This window comes from Eptatretus burgeri, chromosome 2 (assembly GCF_056783735.1).
Source record: "Eptatretus burgeri isolate ZD-2024b chromosome 2, Ebu_testis_v1, whole genome shotgun sequence".
Classification (NCBI taxonomy): domain Eukaryota; kingdom Metazoa; phylum Chordata; class Myxini; order Myxiniformes; family Myxinidae; genus Eptatretus; species Eptatretus burgeri.
In genome coordinates this window covers 31,130,038-31,148,159 of record NC_140962.1, presented here as the reverse complement: position 1 = coordinate 31,148,159, position 18,122 = coordinate 31,130,038, and the positions used below count along the sequence as shown (strand labels likewise).

Here is an 18,122-nt window from a genome sequence, read left to right as displayed (position 1 = left end):
AAGGCTCGACATCACCCTTCCCTCTGGTATTTAATTGAATTTTGAAATGTTAAAGTCTGTACTGTCTGTACTGTTAAGGTACAGAAAAATGTTAAAAATGAAGAAAACCCAGAAATGTTAACGTCTGTACCAGCATTTCTCAACCTTTTTACCCTTGTGGAACCCTTGAAATAGTTTTCATGCATCAGGGAACCCCTGCATAAAAATTATTATATACCATTATTAATATCAAGCTCTTTTATATTTTTATCGTAGTTCACGTGGTAAATATAATATTATTTTTTTTCGGATACCTGGTTTAAGGAAAAAATGACCCCCTTTTTGTCAAATGTATTGGCAATGAAAAAAAACATACTGCTTGTTTATTTCGTACCAGCGTTTCTCAATCTTTCTACCCTTGTGGAACCCTTGAAATAGTTTTCATGCATCAGGGAACCCCTGCATAAAAATTATTATATACCATTATTAATATCAAGCTCTTTTATATTTTTATCGTAGTTCACGTGGTAAATATAATATATTTTTTTCGGATACCTGGTTTAAGGAAGAAATGACCCCCTTTTTGTCAAATGTATTGGCAATGGAAAAAAAAAAACATACTGTTATGGCTGTGGAAATTCGCAAACCACCATTCAGGTCCCGTAGGTGAGATAACTCTAAGTACATGTGTAGTTAGCCCAAAACCCGTTGTTTAGAGGGAATTTATGTGATTCATTCGGGCTGTGACGCTTTGAGTTAGACGTTTTTCTGTTCTATCTTTATTTTGAATCAACCGCCATAACCATCAAACCACCACCGATAAACCCTCCACCACCCTCACCTCTCTCCTTCTACGGCCATTCCCGCATCACCTGTGAACACTGAGCGTCGGGCTGTCTTGGGCTCGTTCAAGTGATACGCACCGAGCCGCGAGTGCAAATAGCGGCCTTTCCGAGGGAAAATTCGGATCAAGAATGCTACACGCCCACTTCTGATCCGTCCAATCAGCAAGCACGGAGCGGCTTGGCCCCGCCTCCAGGGCGTCCGTGTGAAATCGAAATATGCAAATTCTAGGATCAGAGGAGGTTCACGCCCACTTTTCCTCCGTCCAATGGGCGAGCGTGGCTCAGCCCCCGAGCTCATCCTGATCCGGAAATTTGCATATTGGTTCTCCTGCCGGCCTATAAAATGCAGAGCGCAAGGCGAATCGTGGCAGAGAGTTTTGGCAGAGTCAGTTTGGAAGAGCGGCAAAGTGTGGCAGAGAGTGGAGTCGGGAGGCGAAGGCGTCGAGATGGGTTCTGCAGTCGGCTGAGGAGAGTTGTGGCAAGAGGCCAAGGAGCTCGGGTCCAAGGCGAGAAGGACGGCGGTCGGCGACGAGGTCGCGGCGGGAGATCGCTCGTCACGGCACCCAAGCCAGCCAGCCATTCTCCCTCCCCCAGAGCATCAACAATTCCCCCTTTTCCTCCGCGCTGAGATAGTGCAACAAGGGGGCCCCGTTCCCACCCCACTCCAAACGTCGTGCCAACGAAACCCGCGAAGGAGCACGGAGTCGGGGCACAGCCACGCGGCCACGTCTGCGACTCGTCCGCCAACGCGCCATGAAGACGCGGGTAGGACCCACCCGGTCTCGCTGACCTGGCCGCTCCTTCAGGTCCTGCGCACATATTGGCCTACAGGCCCGTCTGCCCCCTTGTCTATGAGGGTGGCTTCTTTCCTTTGCTTTTCAGTAAATGTGTGTCGGCGCCGTGTCTTGTAAAGTAAAACTGTATAAGTGTTGCCGTGTGTATGCGTATTCGGTTGTAACTCTGCGTCATTGTTTCTTTTGTTTTCCTGATATAGGTGCATTCTGACTGTTTGGCTGTATATGTGTGCTTTCTGTGTGTCGCGTAATAATGTGCATTGTGTGAACTGTTTTCCCGTTTCGCTTCGTCTTTTCTTTATTGACCCTCCATCTTGCTTCACTAAATGGGTTCGTAGTGGGCTTAAAATGCCCGAGAATTAATCGGAACCGTCGAGGCCGATGATAACACCGCTCGGTTATCCCGATAGCACGGAACGGACCGCTTAAGCGGTTCGTGTCCGGAGTCGGCCTGCGGCGTGGTACGATCGCCCGGTCGACCATCCGCGCAGGTACTTAGGTAGATCGAATTTGGCGAGCAACCCTATCCTGCGCGGGTTAGCAATTGGCACGGTCGTGGTGGGATTAAACCCCCACCCATGACTGGCTCCCGGCGTTGTTCCGAGAGGGTCACGACGGAATTGTCCGTTCCGGTGGGCGAGGCGGCCGCCATTCGAGTCGAGCAGCCGATCGCACGCCGGCGGTCGCGAATTCGCAACAATACTGCTCGTTTATGAGACCTCACACCAAGGTTTTAATTCACAAAAAAAAAAATTCTAAATAAAAAAAAAACACACCTCATGGAACTTGATCAACAAAACTTAAACAAATAAAGCTGAAGCAATAAAGGTAAACAGAAGAACTAACCTTGAGAGAGAGAGAGAGACTTTGCGCTAGGAAACACAGAGAAGATAGATGGACACCGTGCATGCGTCCCGTACTTGAGTCAGTTACTCAATGATACACGAATCCGCCACGTACAGGACGTCCACTAACCAGTGAGGGTGGTTTCACACTGGCGCCATATAGACATCGTTAAATACATTTCCTATGGTTGTTATAATTGTAAATAATATAAAAGGTTGAAGCCTCTTATAATAACCAAGGATTTTCAACAATATGCCATACGTGTATAGTAAAATTACGAATATTAAATCAAACAAAAACTACTCAAAAATACATTAGCCTATTTATTACTGTTTCTCGCGGAACCCCGGTTGAGAAACACTGGTCTGTACTATCTGGGCTGAACTGGGGGGGGGGGGGTGAGGCCCGAGAGGAGACCTGCCTGTGGTGAGAGAGTGACAGACCCAAAGACTCAGCCTCATCGCTGGAAATACCAATGATCCTAAATGCCTTGGTTTCTACAGTGTGAAGCCGAGAAAGGTGAGAGGCGGGAGCACCAGCCCAGACGGGAGAGCAGTGCTCCATCAGGCTGTGGGAAAAAGCTTTGTATGTGGTCAGGAGTTCAGGTGTGACAAGTAAGGACTTTGCATGCCGGAGGATGCCCAGTCGGCGACTGGCTTTGGAGGCCAGGTTGGAAATGTGGCTTTCTCAGGAAAGATCATGACAGAGAGTGAGACCTAGAAGCTTGAATTTAAGGACTTCTTCCAGAGGCTTGTTGAGAAAGTAGATGGGGGGGGGGTGGCAAGGGGGAGGGGTTTCTAAACGGTCCTTTTGGAGAGGCGGTGAGAGTGTGAGATTTGTCAGGATTGAAAGACATGTTCCACGTGTTGGACCAGCTTGTGATTTGATCCAGATCTGCAGAGAGTGAAGAGGCTGCTGCTTGCCAATCTGAGGGTTGACAGATGGTGTGGCAGAGGGTGGAGTCATCAGTAAAGAGATAAATAGGATTTTCCAGAGTTGGAGAGATCATTGATGAAAACCAGAAAAAGAACGGCCCAGAACACTGCCTTGAGGAACTCCAGCCTGGACAGGAAGAGGGGATGAGAGAACTTTATTAAGGGCCACACGTTGGCTGCGACAGGATAGTAAGTCTGCAAGCCGTGAGTGGAGATGGCATTGGATACCATAGGTAGAGAGTTTGGTGAGCAGGGCAGGGTGCCAGACTATCAAAATCACACAATATGTCGAGGGATATGGCTCTGATTTCATGTCTGGTATTGAGTACCTCCATCCATTGTTGGGAGAGCAGAAGCAGCATATCCAGGGAAGAGTGACCTGGTCTGATACCAAATTGATGATTGGAAATCAAGCCATTGGAGAAGAGGAAGTATTTAATGTCTGAAGTGATGATGGATTCCATAACCTTGCTGATGATTGGGAGAAGGCTGATTGGTTTGTAGTTGCAGGGATCTGTTTTTGCATCTTTTTTTGCAATGCTGTAACCTTTGCTGATTTTCAAGTCGATGGCAAATGACCTTGAGCAAATGAGAGCGTGAATAGAACAGAGGGTGAGCAAGAGCAGCAGAGCAGGTTTGTAGAACATGTGAGCTGATGCCTTCTGGACCGGTTGCAGAATCTGAGTCGAGGTTTGATAGCAAGCTCTCCACCTTGTCAGGATAAAAGGACACACTACAGGAACAGCTAGGTGTGACTGGGTAAGTTGGGTACAGAAAGCGATGGGTTTTGGACACTAGATTTAGAAGCAAACACTGAGCTTCGGCATTCCGTCTTTTCATATGAAGTATCAGTTGTGTAGCCATTTGAGGTAAGGGGGAGAGGGTGGAGGGGAAACATACACCAGAAACAGACTTAATTAGAATGGCACACAGAAGAGCGTATACTGACGCCATGTAATGCCTGATCCACGAGAACATATCGGACCCAATCAATACCTTTTTGAAATATCAGGCTATGTATTGTTTTTTGCCCAATCTTTCAATGGTGAAGAATCACTTAAATATTAAATAATTCTCACATCCAGATTCAGATATGGATCTTCACCAAAATCTAATCAGTTCATCCTTGTCACACACCAAACCTGTCCACAAAATTTCATCCAGATCCGTTCACAACTTTTGAGATATCCTGTACACAGACAAACAGACAGAAAGGGGAAAATACTTAACCTCTTTCACCTTTGGTGGTGGAGGTAACTAGATATCACCAGGATTTTGAGGAGGGAGACAGGTTTGAGAGTTCAGACTTGAGATTAGAAAGATGTTGTTTTCTGGCTCTCCTGGGGGTAGACACGCACTTGTTACAAGCCTTTTGGAAGGAACTGAGATTGCCTTCAGTTGGATTAGCCTTCCATGAAGCGAAGGCAAGCTGTTTCAGGACAACTTCCTTGCCACAAGCTTCAGTGTACCATTGGCGAGGGGAAGGGTAGGACAACTGAAGACGAGATGGGATAAATCTGTGCATGAGTGAGAGCAAGTTTCCTTGAAAGAATTCCCAGGATGAGTTGATGTCGGAGAAAGTAGCGATGGGAGACCAGTCGAGAAGTTTGATGGCTGCTTGAAGTCCCTGCCAGTCGGCCTGAGTGAAATGCCAGACTCCACTGTGCTGAGTGGATCTCTAATAACAGCCAGAGAGATGTCAACTTTGACAAGCACGTGGTCAGATGAACCGATTGAAGCTGAGGAATAACAGCAGATAGTTTCAAAGAAAATTTGTCAAAATCAGATCCAGAAGAGATGAAGTACAATTGGTTGAGATCCGGGTTGGGAAGTTGACAGATGTGTCAGTCCCAATGGGTCGCAGAGATCTTTTGCTGAAGTGCCATGGCAGGTGAGGGAGGTAGCCACACCCAGCCAACTGGCATGATGACAATTGACGTCACTACATATGAGGAAGAGAGAGTTGGGATGAGAGACTAGAAGTTGGTCCATGTTTTCGGAGAGCGAAATGTAAATGGAGTCATCACTGTTTGGTGGACGGTACAATACACGTATAAACATGAGGGGGAGTGGAGGGGAAGCCGTAGCCAGAGGTATTCCTGGGGGTGTGGGCGAGAGAGGACAGTGCATGGTGAGTGAGGAATAGAGTCTTTGATGAAGAGAGCAACTCCACCACCAGGACGAGGCTCAGGTCTGTCATACCGGAGGAGGGAGTACCCAGGGAGAGATATTAGGGAGTCAGAGACGTCTTGAGGGAGGAACGTTTCTGTTAAACAGATTATGTCTGGTTTGTCAGTGGCAACCTGTATGGAAAGATCTGTACGGTTTGAGCGAAGGCCCCGGTTGGTTGAGGTCCACACTTTTAAGGAAGAGGGAGGAGAGGAGGCTTTGGCTGCAGGGGAGGAGAGTGGAGGAGGCTTTGGTTGCAGGGGAGGAGAGGGGAAAGGTAGGATGAGGGAGGAGAGGGAGGAGGTAAGGAGAGTTGTTGAAAAGTGTGGGGGATTGCAGACGAGCTCGGGGAGAGAGTTAGATGAGGAGAAAAAGCTCGGTGGTGATGAGTTCAGGTGCAGTGGGCAGTGATAAGAGAGGGGGCAGAGGGGGAGGTGTGGGGAGTGTTCAAGATTGGAGGAGGTGGAGTGATGAGATGGAAGAGCGAGGGCAGAGGAAGGAAGCAGCTTTGTGGAGGATGTTGAAACATTTTAAGAGACTTTTTTTTTTAAGTTTAGAAAAGATTAGGTAAAGGAAAGGTTGAAGAAAAATGGTGAAGGTGTTGTTGAACTTGGATTGGAAAAAGTAGAAGGAAGATGGTAGATCGGCAAAAATGGAGGAAGAAGAGGGGGTACAGGAAGTTACGTTGGGAATAAGGGAAGGAGGGAAGAGGTTTTTTTTTTGTTGTATTATTATTTTAAAAATTTTAAGACATGAAACAGAGAGTATAGTTGGGAGGGATAGAAGGAGGGTGGAGGGAAAAGTGGAGAAAATGAGAAATGATGGTAATACGGAGAAATTACAAATAAACACGACCGTGCACGAAGACGGGTCCAGGAAAATGGACGAAAAAATCCCGTCCAGGAAAATCCAATATGACAAGACCGACGAAAACTCACCAACTAGCACACATTTTGAAACAAAACCTATCTCGGAACACACAGTAAACATGGAGGCAACAAAAGACATTCAAAAACGCGACAAACAACAACCGAAAACTTATCTTTGAGAAAGTCGTTGGAGACCCCTGAGAGAACCAACCTTTGCCTCAAAAACCGGAACCGGAAGTCAATGACTCGAGGAATAAACTTACTTTCCCCATGCCTTGAGGAATAAACCAGTTTTGGAGAGTCATCCAGGAACATGTGTATTTCATCTACTTCCTGTTTATTCATCTGTTTGCCAGTAGCATTGCAATGTCCTGGCCACTTAACCTAATTCTGATTAAATTGCCTTAATATTGGTATATAACACCATATCATGTTTCTTTGCCAGATCACTGTAGTAAAATAATCTCTGCTCTTGTTGAACACAAAACAGATGAGAGTCTATCTTAACAAACAAAGCCTCATGTACATCAGGTTAACAATACCGTATATTTTATGCGTTCTGGCTTGTTTTAAGCTTTGTTGTATTTTTACGTCTTTGTCAGTTTTAGTAGTTCTGAAAACGCACGAGAATAAAAGGTATGGCTTTTAAAGGCTTGTGACTTCACTCGATGCCTGGTGTTTGCTTAATGTCGAGAGTTGTGGGCTTGGGATCCCAGGGTTCTGAGTTCAAATCTTCCTTGGCTGTTGAATTAATACCAGGTGGGGTTGACTCAGCCTGTCATCCTTCTGAGGTCGGCAAAATAAGTACCAGCTTGCTGGTGGACTGTGTCAGAGTGGCGACCCATCCAGGATTGTGCCCAATAGCCAAGGAGACTGCTTAAGCAGCACCAACGCACTGCACAGAGTGTGGTCCTGATGATGGATGGATGGATGGACTTCACTCTGTCGTAATTTTTCAGCATATCATTTTTTACACATTTGATGGAGCAGCCATTTTTTCCCCATCTCATACCTACATATGGAGTGCTCCATGATAACGACAGAGAATGATACGACAGAGTGGTATTTAATCGTCAAATTAAAGTTCCAATACCTATTTTGTACAGGGTGAGGTGGGAGGTGTGGGGAGTGTGAAGGTTGGCATCATAATATAATGGGTGCAAGCATAGAACTGCTAACACACTTTTCTGTGAACATATTCTGTTCATACTTCCGAAATCTTCACATTATGTGTTCCATGTATTTAAGCAGGTGATAGCGGATTCAAAAAATTTGAATATCATCATAAGATATAATATGTAATATAATATAATGGGCGTAAGCCTGGAGCTTCTAACACATTTTTCTCCGAACATATTCTGTTCACACTTCCGAAATCTTCACATCATGGGTTCCATGTATTTACGCAGGTGATAGCGGATTCAAAAAATCGAATGTAAATATAATTTTCAGAGGGAATCAATGACGTCACAAGCAGCAGCGTTCGGCGGCAAACTGACGGTCGGGTCCCAAATGACGTGCTTTACTTGACTAAGTCCATGAGTTCAGGATGTTTGTTCAACTTAGCATTTACAACATTTATCCTGCCATGTTGTTAATCTGTTGATGGAAGTAATATAGAAACGATGAATATGTCAAATAGTTCGTATTACTCATCCGGCACTATGTGTCAAGGCCAACAATCTAAAGTGACCAGTCTCAAACGCTACCATGGGCACCCAGACACACCACCAATATGAACTGAGCTGTTGAATGTGGCGCAAAACATCCAAAGAAACTACCGCAACCGAATATTGTGATCCGTCCTTTCCCCCATACCCGTCGTAGACGGGTATGTACTAGTGTATGTAAGTGGGGACGAGAAAATAAATTCTCCCAGATTTGCAAGTGCAGTAAATAAAGGATCTCTTTTGAGGGTGATCCACATTTTGAGTAACATGTTGTAAAACAGGTCAGCATGGTTTAAAATACCTCATTGCAAAACGTTAGCACGTAAGCGATGAAGACCTGTTTTTATCACACTATCTGCCAAGAAGTTTTTGCATGAGAATCGATGCCGATAGAAGTGCAACAAGAGCAGCTATGCACCTGGGGATGATAGAAGGATTCTGGGATTGACTTTGTATTGTCAAGCATCGACCTCAGGTCAGCTTTTCAAACCGTTCATGATGCAAGCTATTTTCAAGACGCTGCATGATTATATCGGTGCAAAAATATCCTGGCCTTAATGGTCTACATCCTACGGTGATGTTGCCAAACCTAGAGTGCTTTAAAAAATATGCTGCTAAGTTGCACTTCTTTAATTTTGCTGACTATTTAATGCACCATTGTTACTTCCTCGTTGCAAAAAGGCTTCAACGCCGTCTTGCTGAAGGCATCCTCTTTCGACAGCTTCTTTTTTATTTTTATTTTTTTTGCACATGACCTCTGGCCTGCCTTCCTTCCTTTGTGTTTTGCACAGGGGATGTGATCTCGTGCTATCCTATTTAGGATACTTGTTTGTGGACTACAGCTTTTTATGAGTCTTCATATTTGAGGGGAGGGGGGTGGACCAAAACAAAAGGGCCGTTTACATCGGAAACATTCCAACCATGTGAGATTGCGTCCTTTCGAGCAGAGCCTTTAGGTCAGGATGATATGTTTGATAAAGATGGTGTTTGATGCTTCTTGGCGCACCCCCCATTTAACACTAAAAACATGATGTTTTTTGTTTTATAGCTTTGCAAAAGGCTTTGGCTGTCCTGTGTGTGACTATCATATCTGCCCAACAGCTGTTACTAAATCCTGTATGCAAAGACACAGCTGAGACTGACAGTGAACTCGTGAGGCCAGCACTCATTGAAAAGGGTTGTGAGAAGGTACCAGTAGGGGTACAAGGCAATGGCCCTCTGGCTCGGATCCACTTGTCTGTTGGGGTGTTTTGTCATGGATAATTTCTCAATCGTTTCGAAAACAAATTTTTTTTGATACTCGTGACTTGAAAAATAAATAAATGCAAGCTTACAATTATGCTCATTGTTGATTTGCGAAAGAGAAACGACACACTCCGATTTCAAAAAGTGAGAATTACTTTATCTTATTGTTAATCCGGCGGTGGTGTGGCGAGTTAAATGGAATCACAAAGAACATGCACACCTCATGTGCATGAAGCCACCGCACAAATTCAAGGATGAGGAATTTTTTTATTTTGTATGCTCATATGCATGCTCACCAGGTACACTCAATTCCCTTTTGCAGTATAAAAAAACAAATTACAACTTCTGAATTTCTCAGTAATTTCTGAGCCTCATTTGTGGATCATTGTGCTTTGCTTATGTGGATCCTTAATTGACTGAGACATCACATGATTTTCACAGCCAGTCACGGACCCTGAAAAGCAAGACGTAATTGCTGCCTGCACGTGCATTACTTAGAAATTGACCTCAGTTGCATTTGCTGCTTAATGGTGCATTTTTTTTTTCTGTAGGCACTTGAAACAAAACTTTCATAAGAATCAGAAAAAGTAATTCTCATCTTTTGAAATTTGAGTTTGGTTTGTGAAGTTAATTAATTGTCAAGTTTTCAACTTTTTGAATCGCTTTATACCATTGAAATTATGCTTTGAAGTAGCCGAAAATATAATGGTGACCAACATGCATACACCAAGTCGAGATGCAGCTTGGTCACTTGCTTCTTGGCCGATAATTATCCTGTCGCATCCCGTGCCTTGCATACTGGACCCGAGCCAGATCAGGGCCACTCCAGCTTTGGCAGTGCTTTTTCAACAATCATTTTTTGGTTTCTCTTTGTGTTCCCCTCTCCCCCCCCCCCAAATCCTTTCTACACTGTTCATGGCTTCCTTGGTGGTGGACCCTGTCAGACAATTTTTTGCCGATGTTCTTTTGAACATAGACGTATGCTCTCTCACTCCAAGCATTTATCGGCTCTCTCATGTCCAACTTGTGACTGTAGGCTCATCATCAATTCACCGACCCATTTCAAAGCGTCTATCCAAAATTTCCATGTTAAATGTAAGTGCACGGATTTTTGGTGCCTCCTGCAATCGGACATTCCCCCTTCCACAATTTCGCCTGCCAAATTTTCCAACAGTAGCATTTTGTTTCGATCCAATTCGGCCTTGGGCCTCTAAACAATATCGCTTGTCAGTCTCTGTAAAAGTTGCAGTCGCATGGGACTCTTGGCATTGATTCTTTGGTTCACCGGGCCTGTTTTGATTCCTGCTGCATTGATCTCGGATGAGGTGTGTGTGTGCGTGTGTGCGTGCGCGGGTGCATGCGGGTGCGTGTTTACAATGGCATGCGGATGTCTGTCACATTTTTCACTTGTGTTATCTCTCCGTATATTGAAATAGTTCACTGGTTTCTATCAAAGTGTACCAGGGTTTGACATGAAGAATTCTTTATTTATATTTTTGTATCCTGCCAGATAGACCTGTAATTATTCTTCACCCGAAAAAGCATAAATCTTTATGAAACTGTTGTAACTCCTTTCGTGTTTGGCACGTTGACTTTTTTTTTGAGCAGTGCACTAATTTTGTCTTGTTTCTAGCTTGACACCTCGACCTGGCTTTGTTCAAAATAATTTGGGATTTTCACTTAATTTCCCTTACAGGCCTCAGACTGATGGACACTTTTGTTTCCCCAGCTGGCTAAAGAGTTTACTTTCCTACCCAATTAGTGAAGTTCATGTCTACCTGGACATGTTAATTTATTTTATTTAAATTTATTTATTTTTGTGTCAAGCCCTGTGTACCACCGTCTCTGTAAAGTTGTGCATGCAAACTTTAGGCTTAAGCACAACAACACAAAAGGCTTGACAAAATGAAAATCTTCACATTAAAAAAAAAAAAAATCATTTGGAAACTACCACTTGAAACAGCCGATAAGTCAGGGATTCCCAACCTTGGTGATTGAAATGCAAGTAAATAGGGCGGTGGAGGAATTTTTTGTTATCATGCCCGATTATAAAGGGTTACATTTGAGGTACCGCTGCAACAGTTTGATTCATCCATTTTGTATTTGTTGTACGTGGAGCCATCACCTTTGGAGACAAAGTTCCTCCAAGGAATGTTGCCACCCCGAGTACGAAGTGTTAACATGCAGTGTGCTATATCTACCACAAAACCAAATTCCGAGCAATTGTGTCACATTGTCCAAGCTTATTGTCTAGGTCGGATAATGCACTTGGAAATTTAATTTTTCAGATTATAAACATTCGTTGCAATGCCATAATCATTGACGAGTGAATTTTTTTTGATCTTGTCTGTGCATTTTGTGGTCGCAAGATTTAGCAACTCTCCAAATGCCGTCATTCCGAGAAAAAGGTTGGGAACCCCTTCCATGAGACAAGATGCACCTAATTGCGTTTCCACAGGAAGCAATGCTTAACATGACCACACCCACATATTGGTGTGTGCTGTGGACCAGGAACCCACAGTCCACTATCTGATGCACCCAGGTCTTTTGTTGGTCAGGGTGAGACAGGCGGTGGTGATACTCTGGTCGTGCTGACGATTCGTGTTCTCTCAGAGGTCATGCTTCGCAGCCCTGCAGCTAAGGTGAGTGTTCTTTCAGGTTTGGAACATTAATGTCTCTCATAATGTTGAAATGGTGTGAAGGTCACCGGTTGAAAATAACTTTCTCAGACTGAGATTTGAACTTGTTAATTTTGAACTCCTTTCTGTCAGCATAAAAATGATCCTTTGCAGATCACAATTGCATAATAGTTTTGAAATTGTGGTTATTTATATTCACTGTTGAAACTATTTGACCTCAAACACAAAAGCATGATTCCATTTAACAAAGGTGCTGCATATTTCATTGTCCAATCAAAACAAATTTTTTTTTTTTTTAAATGCATGACAGCCAATTAATTCCATCGAGATACTGATCATGTTAAGTAAAAGTGTTCGGCCATCATGTGTTTCTGATTTGTAGAGATTGAAACATTAGCGGTTTAGTTTTGCGGTAATTTCTCCATTGCTTGGTCCAAGTAGTTCTTTTCTCTTGTGATCACATCCTCCACCGGGCTGACAGGAAGGCCTAGAGGTACGCACACTTGCCTCTAAGCTGTATAGTCTGGGTTTGAATCCTGACCCAGCTATAAACTATCATACCAGTGTTTCACAGGCAGGACAATTCATCAGTGTGCGTGCCGTCCCTCGGATGGACATTAAATGGGTGTCCCGTTTGCCGGCATTAGCTCGTAGATGTTAAAGATCACATAATATCCTTCGTGAAGAGCAGGCGAGCTATCGCCGGCACACTGCTCGTTCGGGAAGGGATTTGGAATTTGTTCAGAGGGCATTGCATCAGTGGCACAGCCACGCCCTCAGCGTATGATGATACCCTGCAGCCTTGTGCTGCATATGAACGAAGAAGAAGAGCACCGTCCACGAATGCCATTATGTAGTGTTACCAAATGTTGTGTGATGCACGTTTTTATTGACCATGAATTTGAGTTATGGTGTGCAGCCAGTTTAATATCACTTTGGGCCCCATCATGCGTGGACCCTTGTTCTAACATTTGCTACCACGTTTTGATATGTTTGAGTGGTGCTCACCATTCTTTTCATAATGCAACGTTTTGTTCTTTCACACTCTGTGGTCATTGTCAAGCCTTGAAATGGTGTTCCAACTCATTCTATGTAACCTACCAACAGAGTTGAATAATCATTCTTATTTATTCATCTCATCTCATGACTTTACAAAAGCTGTTTCCATATTTCAAGGCCAATGAATACCCATTCTCCAGATTTGCCAACAACTGTGTGTGTGTGTGTGTGTGTGTGTGTGTGTGTGTGTGTGTGTGTGTGTGTGTGTGTGTGTGTGTGTGTGTGTGTGTGTGTGTGTGTGTGTGTGTGTGTGTGTGTGTGTGTGTGTGTGTGTGTGTGTACACGTTTCGGCTGCTGAGTGACTTTCATCAGGGACTGACACAGGTCATGTGCATTCATGTCTTAAATGCCCTCCAGAAAGGGTAGAGTGACACAGGATTTCATGAGACCCAGACAACCTCCACCATCCACAGATACTTTCTTCACTGGCTTGCTGAATTCTTCCACTCGTGCTGTTAGTACATAGTTCTTGATGGAATCTTTTTATCCCTTCTCCCAGTAGATATTGCAGTCCCCCAAGGTAGCATCTTATGCCCAGTCATGTTCCTCGTCTACACAAATGACCTCTCTGATTCTCTGGGAAAATTATTTGGCTCTTTGCAGATCACACCACATTGTGCAGTCTAATACTGCATCCCACCATGGCTTCTTCCCTTTCTGCTGACCTGTAATGGATCATGTGCTGGTCTCATACTTAGAACATGTCATTCAATCCAAGAAAATCTCACATTCTCTCTCTGGAAGGATTATCTAACAAAGCCACCTATTTTCATCATAAAACCCTGGAAGAGGTTCGGTCTCTTAAACTTCTATCTCGTATCAGCTATGGCTTCTCTTTGGCAGACCATACATCAAAGCTAGCCTTCAAGGACAGCTACAGTTAGACTGTACATCCTCCATTATGCCAAGTCTCTCCTGTATAAATGTGAACTTTTTGCAACCTCCAAGGCATTTATTCAGACCTGAAAAGAGTACTTCTCTCCCCTGCTGGCTGGATCCTCCCTACCCACCTCTCTCCAACCCCCTATCCTCCTCCTCCCCTCTGCTCCTGTTCCCCTTTTCCCCTCCTGTTACTCTCTTACCCTCCTGTTACTCTCTTACCCTCCTGTTACTCTCTTACCCTCCTGTTACTCTCTTACCCTCCTGTTACTCTCTTACCCTCCTGTTACTCTCTTACCCTCCTGTTACTCTCTTACCCTCCTGTTACTCTCTTACCCTCCTGTTACTCTCTTACCCTCCTGTTACTCTCTTACCCTCCTGTTACTCTCTTACCCTCCTGTTACTCTCTTACCCTCCTGTTACTCTCTTACCCTCCTGTTACTCTCTTACCCTCCTGTTACTCTCTTACCCTCCTGTTACTCTCTTACCCTCCTGTTACTCTCTTACCCTCCTGTTACTCTCTTACCCTCCTGTTACTCTCTTACCCTCATCTCGGCCCCCTCTTACCTTCATCTCGGCCCCCTCTTACCCTCGTCTCTCCCCCCTCTTACCCTCGTCTCACCCCCTCTTAGCCTCGTCTCGCCCCCTCTTACCCTCATCTCGCCCCCTCTTACCCTCATCTCACCTCCTCTTATCCTCATCTCCCTCCCCCTCTTACCCTCATCTCCCTCCCCCTTACCCTCATCTTACCCCCCTCTTCCCCTCCTGTTCCCTTCTTACCCTCCTGTCCCCTCTTACCCTCTTACCCTCTTGTCCCCCTCTTACCCTCCTGTCCACCTCTTACCCTCCTGTTCCCCTCTTACCCTCCTGTTCCCCTCTTACCCTCCTGTTCCCCTCTTACCCTCCTGTTCCCCTGTTCCCCTCCTGCTCCCCTGTTGCCCTCCTGCTCCCCTGTTGCCCTCCTGCTCCCCTGTTGCCCTCCTGTTCCCCTGTTGCCCTCCTGTTCCCCTGTTGCCCTCCTGTTCCCCTGTTGCCCTCCTGTTCCCCTGTTGCCCTCCTGTTCCCCTGTTGCCCTCCTGTTCCCCTGTTGCCCTCCTGTTCCCCTGTTGCCCTCCTGTTCCCCTGTTGCCCTCCTGTTCCCCTGTTGCCCTCCTGTTCCCCTGTTGCCCTCCTGTTCCCCTGTCGCCCTCCTGTTCCCCTGTTGCCCTCCTGTTCCCCTGTTGCCCTCCTGTTCCCCTGTTGCCCTCCTGTTCCCCTGTTGCCCTCCTGTTCCCCTGTTGCCCTCCTGTTCCCCTGTTGCCCTCCTGTTCCCCTGTTGCCCTCCTGTTCCCCTGTTGCCCTCCTGTTCCCCTGTTGCCCTCCTGTTCCCCTGTTGCCCTCCTGTTCCCCTGTTGCCCTCCTGTTCCCCTGTTGCCCTCCTGTTCCCCTGTTGCCCTCCTGTTCCCCTGTTGCCCTCCTGTTCCCCTGTTGCCCTCCTGTTCCCCTGTTGCCCTCCTGTTCCCCTGTTGCCCTCCTGTTCCCCTGTTGCCCTCCTGTTCCCCTGTTGCCCTCCTGTTCCCCTGTTGCCCTCCTGTTCCCCTGTTGCCCTCCTGTTCCCCTGTTGCCCTCCTGTTCCCCTGTTGCCCTCCTGTTCCCCTGTTGCCCTCCTGTTCCCCTGTTGCCCTCCTGTTCCCCTGTTGCCCTCCTGTTCCCCTGTTGCCCTCCTGTTCCCCTGTTGCCCTCATGTTCCCCTCTTCCCCTCATGTTCCCCTCTTCCCCTCATGTTCCCCTCTTCCCCTCATGTTCCCCTCTTCCCCTCCTCTTCCCCTCTTCCCCTCCTCTTCCCCTCTTCCCCTCCTCTTCCCCTCCTGCTCCCCTCTTCCCCTCCTGTTCCCCTGTTCCCCTCTTCCCCTCCTGTTCCCCTCTTCCCCTCCTGTTCCCCTCTTCCCCTCCTGTTCCCCTCTTCCCCTCCTGTTCCCCTCTTCCCCTCCTGTTCCCCTCTTCCCCTCCTGTTCCCCTTTTCCCCTCCTGTTCCCCTCTTCCCCTCCTGTTTCCCTCTTCTCCTCCTGTTTCCCTCTTCTCCTCCTGTTCCCCTCTTCCCCTCCTGCTCCCCTCTTCCCCTCCTGTTCCCCTGTTCCCCTCTTCCCCTCCTGTTCCCCTCTTCCCCTCCTGTTCCCCTCTTCCCCTCCTGTTCCCCTCTTCCCCTCCTGTTCCCCTCTTCCCCTCCTGTTCCCCTCTTCCCCTCCTGTTCCCCTCTTCCCCTCCTGTTCCCCTCTTCCCCTCCTGTTCCCCTCTTCCCCTCCTGTTTCCCTCTTCCCCTCCTGTTCCCCTCTTCTCCTCCTGTTCCCCTCTTCCCCTCCTGGTCCCCTGTTCCCCTCTTCCCCTCTTGTTCCCCTCTTCCCCTCTTGTTCCACTCTTCCCCTCTTGTTCCCCTCTTCCCCTCCTGTTCCCCTCTTCCCCTCCTGTCCCCCTCTTCCCCTCCTGTCCCCCTCTTCCCCTCCTGTTCCCCTCTTCACCTCCTGTTCCCCTCTTTCCCTCCTCTTCCCCTCTTCCCCTCCTCTTCCCCTCTTCCCCTCTCCCCTCCTGTTCCCCTCTTCCCCTCCTGTTCCCCTCTTCCCCTCCTGTTCCCCTCTTCCCCTCCTGTTCCCCTCTTCCCTCCTGTTCCCCTCTTCCCCTCCTGTTCCCCTCTTCCCCTCCTGTTCCCCTCTTCCCCTCCTGTTCCCCTCTTCCCCTCCTGTTCCCCTCTTCCCCTCCTGTTCCCCTCTTCCCCTCCTGTTCCCCTCTTCCCCTCCTGTTCCCCTCTTCCCCTCCTGTTTTCCTCTTCCCTTCCTGTTCCACCCTCTTCTCCCTGTCCCTCCCCCACCCCATTATATTCTGCCTACCCCTCCACCCCTGCACCAGCACCTCTCAATCCCCTCCACCTTTCAATCCCTTCCACCTATCTACCCCTCCACCCCTCTACCCCTCCGCTTCTCTACCCCTCCTGTCCTCTACCCATCCTCTCCTCTACTCCTACTCCTCTGCTCCTCTAACCCCCAACCTCTCACCCTATTTCCCTCATCCTTGGACACATTAAAATTGTGAACCTGCTGTTCGAAAAGGTTCTGGGATTGAAGAGTCAAAACCTTGATCATGGACGGAGCCTAGCTGATTATCCTGCTGATGGTCATTGAATCAGGCACTCAATAAGCTGAAAGAATTATTCATGCCTCTCTACCTCCTTTTCCTGTTCGTCTATTAGCTGCCTGTTATGCTACTGCCACACTTCGTGCCTTGCCCCCTACTCTTTGTAACCCCGCTCTTGCATGAGCCTCATTGAGCATAAAAATCATTCTTATCACCTGTTACATGTTACATTAGGGTTCCTACGGTTCTGCAAATTATTCACCAATGTATGGAATGTCATTTATTTATTGTTACATCTTCATCAAGCCTGCCTCCCAAAGTGTCCGATCTTCGTTCCTCATTGGTGCCTAGGAAGTGTTCAAGGAGCGCATAGGATACCCTCAGCTGTTGGAGGTACTGCAGTCGCTCGGACAACCTTCGAAAGATCTGCTCGATGAAATTCTCAATATGGTGAGTGACTTAAATGGATTCTTCAATGTGCATTTTGGAGCCTTTTACGACTGTTAATCACTCAAAGTTTGAGACATGGTCCCTTTTACTACATTTACCCTGATCATGCTGTGACATTGAAACAAATAAATTAGTCGGATTTTCAGTCTCCTGTTATGAGCAATGTTCATTTGTCCTTAAAAAGAGGTTACTGTGATACCTTGCAGGGTAACATGAAGTGGCAGGAAGAGGAGCTTTGATTTTGGGCATCATCCTGTAATGGATCAACATTATGCACTGTGAAAATGCTCACATGAACAAAGGCTGCTTTGTATTGGCATGTGGAAAGTGTCCCAATGTAACCGTGGTGATGCAATCATTGTACTTTACTGCCAAGAAAATTTATGATGATGTACAAGCTCTTCTGAAGGAGTTTGGCAGAACCATAGTTAAGTACTGGACGGCAAGAGGCTGCTTAAAGAGAAGTCAGTCCTCGCTATAACTAACCATGACAATGTGCTGCTACTCAAGTGGCATTGATGTATTCAGCCCCGAACAGATGAACGAGACGTGTATGCTTGCTATAAGTTGAATCATAAACTTGAGGCAGTCGTCGTTCACAATTTACAGAGCGTCTTCTGAAGGAAGTTTAATCCTCT

The 18,122-nt window shown here is 46.5% G+C and overlaps 1 protein-coding gene across 3 annotated transcripts in view; it reads left to right on the top strand.

The window, feature by feature from the left end:
- Positions 1-18,122, top strand: part of LOC147031730 (neurobeachin-like protein 1) — a 246,793-nt gene that overhangs the window by 56,204 nt on the left and 172,467 nt on the right. For 2 of the 3 annotated variants that reach the window (XR_015053987.1, XM_085866599.1), the window contains 3 exons: positions 9,209-9,295; positions 11,911-11,994; positions 17,386-17,484. Coding sequence is in view for 2 of the 3 variants with exons in the window: in XM_085866599.1 (XP_085722725.1) it covers positions 9,209-9,295; positions 11,911-11,994; positions 17,386-17,484 (270 nt within the window). In the remaining variant the exon portion in view is untranslated. The remainder of the gene's footprint in view (positions 1-9,208; positions 9,296-11,910; positions 11,995-17,385; positions 17,485-18,122) is intronic. The other variant, XM_085866591.1, reaches the window with a different exon arrangement.